The 9,076-nt window shown below is 34.2% G+C and overlaps 1 protein-coding gene across 1 annotated transcript; it reads left to right on the forward strand.

The window, feature by feature from the left end:
- The first annotated feature begins 5,721 nt into the window (after positions 1-5,721).
- LOC124845131 (putative disease resistance protein RGA1) lies at positions 5,722-8,714 on the forward strand. Its single transcript, XM_047322180.2, has one exon. The coding sequence runs from the start codon at positions 5,944-5,946 to the stop codon at positions 8,572-8,574; it is 2,631 nt and encodes an 876-aa protein (XP_047178136.2). The 5' UTR covers positions 5,722-5,943; the 3' UTR covers positions 8,575-8,714.
- Positions 8,715-9,076: the final 362 nt, after the last annotated feature.

Raw genomic sequence — 9,076 nt, forward strand, 5'->3', positions numbered from 1 at the left:
TTTAAATATACAAAGCACATGAGAAAAAAAAGGTACATTTTTCCCCTTAGAGAAATTAAGAGAGAGAGATTATTCTTCTGCTTGATCACTTTGAACCAAAAGATTCAGGTGACCCCTTTTCTGACTTGAGCGTCGGAGTGCCTTTGCAGGTACCCAGCCCACCTTTTCCCAAAGAACAGAGCGTAAAGATACAAATACTTACGGCATTTAAATTTAAGTAATTCCTCTTTTGCGACACTTCCTAATTCAATTGCTAAATTGGAGCATCTGCGAGCTCTCATTCTTGACAAGAACTTCAAAATAAAAAGACTTCCTAATTCTATTTGCAGACTCCAAAACTTACAAAAGTTGTCTTTGAGAAGATGCTTGGGGCTTGAAACATTGCCTAAACGATTAGGGATGTTAATCAGCCTCCGAAAATTGTTTATAACCACAAAGCAGTCTGTTTTATTAGAGGATGAATTTGCAAGTTTGAACAATCTTCATACTCTGATTTTTGAATGCTGTGACAATTTGAAGTTTTTGTTCCGAGGGGCACAGGCACAACTCTCGTCCCTTGAGGTTTTGATCATTCAATCATGTGGGAGCCTAGAGTCCTTACCTCTTCATATTCTCCCTAAACTTGAGGTTCTGATTGTAACAAGGTGCGTCATGCTAAATCTGTCCTTGAACAGTGAAAGACCAATCCAAAAATTGAAGATGAAATATTTGCATATTGAGCATTGTCCACGGCAACACACGCTGCCTGAATGGATTCAAGCAGCCTCCAACACTTTGAGAACGTTGTCAATTTTAAATTGTCATTGTCTTGAGATGCTTCCCGAGTGGCTTAGCACAACGACTCATCTTAAAATGCTCCATATAGTTAACTGTCCTCAGTTGTTGCATCTCCCAAGTAACATGCACTGCCTAAGAGCCCTTGAAGATTTGATCATAGATGGTTGTCCTGAATTGGGTCGAAAATGTGAACCACGTTCTGGTGAGTACTGGTCCTTCATCGCTCACATCAAACGTGTTTCTATTGGAGAAACAAGAAAAAAGAAACTCCTTTTCCTATTGCTTTCCCGATATGGCTTGAACTGCACTTAGTAAAATTGAAATGTTGCACAACATGGGGGCTGCAGTTGAATTTCTGATCATGAATGAAATCATCTGACAAAAGTATTATTTTTTGGCCGTCTCAACAGATATTTACAGTGTTATGGCTGGTCTATTGAATGTTTCAACATTTAATATGTGAAAAAAGATATGGGTTAGTTGGACTTTTTTGTTGTGCATGTCTACCTATAACATACAACCGGCTATGCTTCGATTCTGTTAACTTCATGTTCTTACCAAACCACAAAAAAAAGAGTTCTATCGTTGGACTACATACTATGGATTTTATGCATGTCATTAATTTGTTCAGAATCCATCCATTTTAAATCTGTTGTGATATGTTTCTGTTTTCTATTATTAACTGATATATGCTATCAGTTTTCTCTTTCTGTATATTTGAAAGAAGATTCTTTTGTAAGTTAATTTTTTGATTCACAGAAATAAGATTTTTCTTTCCTTGTTCTCTCTATACGTTTTCTATCACAGTAATAGTGTTCATCAGGTTTTATAAGTTGTTTATAAAGATCTAATATGATTAAATACCACATCCAATATGTGTATATAGATATACATAAGTTTTATATTTCTTTCACCACAGATAGCCCAAAACATTGTGTATATAGATATAGCCAAAAACATTTGGGAAGATGTGAAAGAAAGATTCTCAATGGGAGATTATTTTAGAATCTCTGATATGTTACAAGAAATGCATTCGGTGAAGCATGGAGAAAGAAGCGTCCGCCAGTTCTATACTGATCTAAGAGCAAGAGATATTTCTGATAATAAAGATTTAAAGAAAGGTAATAGTCAAGGTAACAATTCTTTCACTCTTGCACAAGTCCAGAAGCTGTTAAATCTTTTACAGGATTCTTCCAATCATAACATCAACCAAATACATAGCTATAAGTGAGAATCATCTGCAAAGAAATCACAATCAGGTAATACTTCTTGGATTCTTGACACGGGTGCTATTGACCATGTCACCCATTCTAAAATTCATTTCGTTGCTTCTTATAAAATTAAACCTGTTCTGATAAAACTGCCCAACGATTCATATCTTATAGCTGATCAAGCTGGAACTATCAAATTCTCTGAAGATTTATCTTTACATTCCAGAATTTTCTTTCAATTTAATCTCTGGGCAGCGGCTAATTGAAGATATAAATTGTCAACGAACTTTTCTTACAAAAATTATCAGGACAGTGTTACATTTAAGATGATTGGACGTGGTGTCTTGAGAAAATGATTGTATTACCTTCAGAATTTTTCTTCTAAACAGTATTTTGTTAACATTGTTCAAAACTATGAAAAATCTGACATGGATGTTTGGCATTTTAGGCTAGGACATCCTTTTACTAAAGTTGTTTAACTATTGTGAGCAAGTTTTCCTGTGTTGGATCCTTTTAAGATGTTTAGCATTTTAGGCTAGGACATCCTTCTAATAAAAAAAGTGGTATTAAACATACATGAGAGATTTTATAGTGGACGACAAAATTTTATAACAAAATTTTATAGTGGACGACAAAAAAGATTCAAATTTTGAGAACAAATCTATAATAATTCATATCCATATTGTTTTCAGTTTATTTAAATGGATTTATTCTAAATCTAAATTCATATTTTTAGATTTCAAATTCAATCTACTTAATTAGATTTAGATTGTATCAATTTTTGGATTTTGAATATCCAAAATCAAGAAACTTCTAAGTCGAGCCAAGGTGATTGAGGACTAGACCGAAGGTTGACCTGAGTTAGTTTTGGTTGAAGGTTGGCCTGCATCAGTCTCGATCCAAGGTCGAATGGAGTTGACCTTGGCCGACTCGGTCAAAGCTGAAGCTAGGCTAAGTCGATCCTAATCAAAGATCGTCTTGAGTCATTCATGGTTGAAGGTTAGTCGAGTTAGTCCTGACAAAAGGACAAGATGGCCCCACCAATGGTCACCTCGTGTCGAATCTAGTCGAAGGTTGAGCTGAGTCGATCAAGACCTAAGTTCGAGACGAGTCAACCTAAGTTGAAGAATTGGACTGAGTCGGCCTAAGCCAATAGATTGAGCCAAGATGGCCCAACACATATCTAATTGACCTAATAATAAAGTATATTAAATCAATCTCACTAAATTTAATATCATTGACAAAATAGATCCAATCTAGTTTTAATCCAATTTAAATTGGATTGAAAAAAATCCAAATCTAGTTAGTCTAGTTAAAATGAATTTGGACTAGATTTGAATTATAAATCTAATCCGTTTAATTGGATCTAGATTGGAACCATATTGAAAAATCTATTTCATGCTTATATGTCACATGTACTTTGATTTTTCAGTCTACTTTGCCAAAGATATATATTGGTCATATGTTCTTTTTCATGCCGTGCATATCATAAATATGCAAAATCTCCATATGAAATATTATATAAATTATCTCCCACTTATTTGAATCTTTATGCTTTGCCTATAAACTTTATCCTTGGGTTAGGAGATGTGTTTTTCTTGGGTATAAAAGTGTTATTAAAGGTATGTTCTTTTTGATATTGGTAATAGAAAAATCTTTATAAATAGGAATCTTATCTTTTATGAGTACGTGTTTTCTTATAAAAAACTTTAAAGTATTATTGATCATGGTGATAATTATCATTTTTAATCAACCACAACATTTTAATTTTTTGATGGAATCACAATAGTCAAAATCAAGAAAATAATTGACATACAAAATTTGATTGATAGAAGTAACAAGGAAACTATGCAAAACTCTGTATATGAGAAATGACCCAACATGAAGCAAGTTGTTAATCTCCTTAAAAGGCAAGAACATGAAGTGGCGGAAGCAAAACATTTTAGAATTAGGATAACTCTATTTGTAGAATTGGCTTATGAACTTCCAATGTTTTTTTTTACTTGGAACATTTTGGTACTTTGATGTAATTATTTTGTTATGTTAATTTAATTGAATAAAATGTTTGTCAATATTTTTGGTGTCATAATTTTTTTTTTATATTTTAAATTGTCATTATTAAAAGTAAATTTTATTGAATTACAAACCTATAAATATAGGTGAATAATAATTTTAAATTATGACAATTGATAATAATGACAATTATAAACATTATAATATAACGTGAATAATGACATTTTCATGTGATTTGATTTTTGCTTAAAAAATTACGGTAGTTTTAATTACTGTTATTTATTCAAGAAACCACCATTTTGTACAATGTAATAAATGACCGTTGTTGCGTGTCATATTATATTTTATAACGGTTTTCAAACCCGTCACAAGCATAATATGTGATGGTTAAAACTGTCACATTATATGAAAATAGTTGCTGTAATTTACATAATTTTTTGTAGTGTTCGTTAATAGCACATACGTTCTTGTTGTCATCAATGCTTGGTATTGTTGTTGGGATAATCTGAAATTTTGGCCGCCGAACTCTGCGCAGAATCACTTTGTTTCTTGTTTAGTCTCAACATTATTGATAGAATTATTTTTAAAGAACTTGTGTACAGGTGGGTAACCGTGCTTTTCGTAGCAAATGTAAGCAATGTGACCATTTCTTCCAGTATGTGCAAACTTTCTTCTTGTTAAAGTTTCTTGCATTCTTGTTTTCAAAGTTTTGAGGATCCATTTTTCTTGTAGCAATTGGCTCCAGAATGACCACTCTAGCCACAGAAAGTGCATTTATTCGAAGCAATGACATTAATTTTCGAATCCACTAACGTAAAGAAATTATTCCCAATGATCTCTACCTTGTTGAGAGACAAAAGAGAAAATTTTGGAGAGTGGTGAATGGGTTCAATAAGAAGCACATGATACCTTATATTGTTGTATTGATCATTCAGCCCCCTTAAAAATTGCATAACCTGATCTTCAGTTTTCCTCTGAGCAATTTGAGACGCCATCTGACAGGAGCACTTGGTGGAGCAACTGCACGTGGGATAAGGTCGAAAATTATCCAATTCAGCCCAATAGTTCTTAATTTCATAAAGAAACCTGTGGCAGTAAGATCTCCTTGTTTTAGGCCCTGTTCTCTTGAGTGGATTTGAGGGAATGGATTTGAGGGGATTTGAGAGGATTTGAAGATAATTTTTTTTATCGTTTTTTTGAGTAAATTTAGAGGTAAATGAGAGTGAATTTAAAAATAAATTTTTTTAATATGTCATGTCAATACAATTCTATACTAATTCTCATAAATTTTATTTTTAAATTCACTCTCATTTACCTCCAAATTCGCTCAAAAAAACGATAAAAAAAATTATTTTCAAATCCTCTCAAATCCCCTCAAATCCATTCCCTCAAATCCACTCAAGAGAACAGGGCCTTAATGATGATGCTTCCATGTGTAGCTCCGAAATTCTCTGAAGATTTCCTAATGTTCATTGCTGTATTGAACATGAAACAAATGAAGCTTTGTTGCCATAGTAGTCCTACTTTACTCAAGTGTCCATTAATTTATTTAACATTTTAATTAAAAAGAATAAACACTTCTTAAAAATATCATGCAGAAAAATGAATTATTAAAAAACTAAAATACGAAAATGAGAATTTTAGATCTCTCTTAATCTATTTAACGTTTTAATTAAAATATTCAAAATAAACATGGTAATAAATCTAAAATACTCCAGACTTAAACTCAATTGGTTGACTGTCATAAGATAAACACCGAAACATAAGCAACTAAAAGTAACACTTAGTCTTAAACCGTGACAAAAAAGTTGACTTTGAGAGACATAAACTCAATTGACTGACTGACTTATCATAAGACTATACATGTGTCATAGACATGGAGGCACATTCCTCACTGACATAAACTTCTATACCAGCAACTTTCTGCTCTTTTACTAAGAACATGGCTGAATATTTTGTCTTCGAGATTGCTGAATCACTGCTGGAGAAGCTTGCATCTAATCTTTATGAACAAGTTTCTCGAGCCTTTGATCTGTATGACGATGCGCAAAGTTTCAGAGACACCTTGTCAATAATAAAAGACGTTCTCTTGGATGCTGAGGAAAAGAAGGAGAAGAAGCATGGATTGCGTGAATGGCTCAGGCAGATTCGAAACGTATGCTTAGATGCTGAAGATGTGTTGGATGGATTTGAGTGCCAAAACCTCAGAAAACAAGTTCTCAAAGCTTCCGGCACCACCAGGATGAAGGTAAACCACTTCTTTTCTTCATCTAATTCTCTTGTTTTCCGTTTTAGGATGGCCAGGCAAATAAAAAATGTTACACGTAGATTGGATAAGATAGCAGCTGACGGGAGCAAGTTTGGTCTTGAGAGGATTGTTATGGATCACAGCCCTCTGCAAAGGAGAGAAATGACTTATTCCCATGTTGATGCTTCTGGGGTGATAGGAAGGGATAAGGATAAGGAAGAAATTATCAAGATTTCGATGCAACCTCATCCTAATGGTGCTGGTTATGGAGATCAAAGTGTTTGTATTATTCCCATAGTGGGTATTGGAGGGTTGGGAAAGACCACACTTGCAAAGTTGGTGTTCAATGATAACAGAATGGATTATCTTTTCCAGTTGAAGATGTGGGTGTGTATCTCTGATGACTTTGACATAAGGCAGATACTTATTAAAATCATCAACTCTGCTACTGATCCAACCATTTCCGTGTTTCCTCAAGAAAGCATAAACAACTTAGATATTGAGCAGTTACAAAGTCGTCTTAGACACAGACTTTCTTGTCAGAAGTATCTACTAGTCTTGGATGACGTATGGAATAATAATCGAGCAAAATGGATAGAGTTGAAAGATTTAATTAAAGTGGGTGCAGTAGGAAGCAAAATCTTGGTGACAACAAGAAGTACCTCAATTGCTTCAATGATGGGCACTGTTCCCTCGTATGTTTTAGAAGGTCTTTCTGTGGAGAATTGCTTATCTCTGTTTCTGAAATGGGCATTTAGGGAAGGTGAAGAAAAAGAACATCCATATCTAGTGGATATTGGAAAAGAAATAGTGAAAAAGTGCCGAGGGGTTCCACTAGCACTGAAAACTTCAGGAAGTTCCCTGTTCTCAATTTTTGATTTAGAAAGATGGGAAATTTTGAGAGACCATGAGCTATGGAACCGAAAACAACAGAAAGATGACATTTTACCTTCCCTAAAGTTGAGCTATGATCAAATGCCATCCTATCTGAGGCACTGTTTTGCTTTCTTTTCTCTTTATCCAAAAGATTTTGGTTTTACCTGTGCTGAAATTGCCAACTTCTGGGCCACACTCGGATTACTTCGATCTCCATTTGGAAGTCAGAAGATAGAGAATGTTGGAAAACTGTATATAAATGAGTTATATTCAAGATCATTTCTGGAGGACTTTGGCACAGTTTACTATTTTAAACTACATGATTTGGTACATGATCTTTCGCTGTATGTTGCGAAAGAGGAGTTTCTAATGGTGAACTCCCACACTCGCAGTATACCAGAGCAAGTAAGGGATATATCAGTTGTTGAGAATGATTCACTAAGGCATACTGTGTTCCCCAAGTCCAGAGGTGTGAGAACTATAATATTTCCCGTTGATGGAGTGGGTGTTGGCAGTGAATCCCTTTTGGAAACTTGGATAAAAAGATACAAATACTTACGGCATTTAAATTTAAGTAATTCCTCTTTTGCGACACTTCCTAATTCAATTGCTAAATTGGAGCATCTGCGAGCTCTCATTCTTGACAAGAAATTCAAAATAAAAAGACTTCCTAATTCTATTTGCAGACTCCAAAACTTACAAAAGTTGTCTTTGAGAAGATGCTTGGGGCTTGAAACATTGCCTAAACGATTAGGAATGTTAATCAGCCTCCGAAAATTGTATATAACCACAAAACAGTCTATTTTGTCCGAGGATGAATTTGCAAGTTTGAACCATCTTCATACTTTGGTTTTTGAATACTGTGACGATTTGAAGTTTTTGTTCCGAGGGGCACAAGCACAACTCCCGTCCCTTGAGGTTTTGATCATTCAATCATGTGGGAAGCTGGAGTGCTTACCTTTCCATATTCTCCCTAAACTTGAGGTTCTGATAGTAACAAGGTGCTTGATGCTAATTCTGTCCTTGAACAGCGAAATACCAATCCAAAGATTGAAGATGAAATATTTGCATATTGAGCAATGTCCACAGCAATTGGCGCTGCCCGAATGGATTAAAGCAGCGTCCAACACTTTGAGAACATTGTCAATTTTAAATTGTCATTGTCTTGAGATGCTTCCCGAGTGGCTTAGCACAATGACACGTCTTAAGATGCTTCATATTGTTAACTGTCCTCAGTTGTTTCATCTGCCATGTGACATGCATTGTCTAAGAGCCCTTGAAGATTTGATCATTGATGGTTGTCCTGAATTGGGTAGAAAATGTGAACCTCATTCTGGTGAGCACTGGCCCTTCATCGCTCACATCAAATGTGTTTCCATTGGAGAAACAAGAAAAAGGAAACTCCTTTTTCAAATGCTTTCACGACTGGGCTTGAACTGCACTCAGTAAAATTAAAAGGCTGCTTAACTTGAAGGCTGCAATTTAAATTCTGATCATGTGTGAAATCATCTAACATAAATATTATTCTTGTGGCTTGACAGATATTTACGCTTTTATGGCTTGTCTTTATACTTAAATAAAAAATATTTAATTCATTTTGGTTATAACACTTCTACCCTTAAACAATTTTCTAGATTCTTATAGATATTATGATATATGTACCCACTCCACAATCATACACTTATTATTTATTAAAATATTTTGGTAGTATTTATCATTGCATATGCTCAGGTACAATTTTTTGCTTTGCCATGTCCACCCCTTTGCCAATATTTAAGATTGCCAATATTTAAGATTGAGAGGTTGTATAATGGGAAATATTTTGTAGATCTTACAAACAATTCTTCCTATTCAAAATTGTTGGAATGTTGTGACTAAAAATATTACGTGATTGAAATAGTCAAATCAGTTAAATAAAAATATATTCACATTTTATTTTTTAGAAATATTT

The sequence above is a fragment of the Vigna umbellata genome, chromosome 5 (assembly GCF_029865625.1).
Source record: "Vigna umbellata cultivar VRB3 chromosome 5, Vumbellata_1.0, whole genome shotgun sequence".
Taxonomy (NCBI): Eukaryota; Viridiplantae; Streptophyta; class Magnoliopsida; order Fabales; family Fabaceae; genus Vigna; species Vigna umbellata.

Coding starts and splice junctions, on each gene's coding strand:
- LOC124845131 (XM_047322180.2), top strand. CDS start 5,944: ATGGCTGAATATTTTGTCTTCGAGATTGCTGAATCACTGCTGGAGAAG.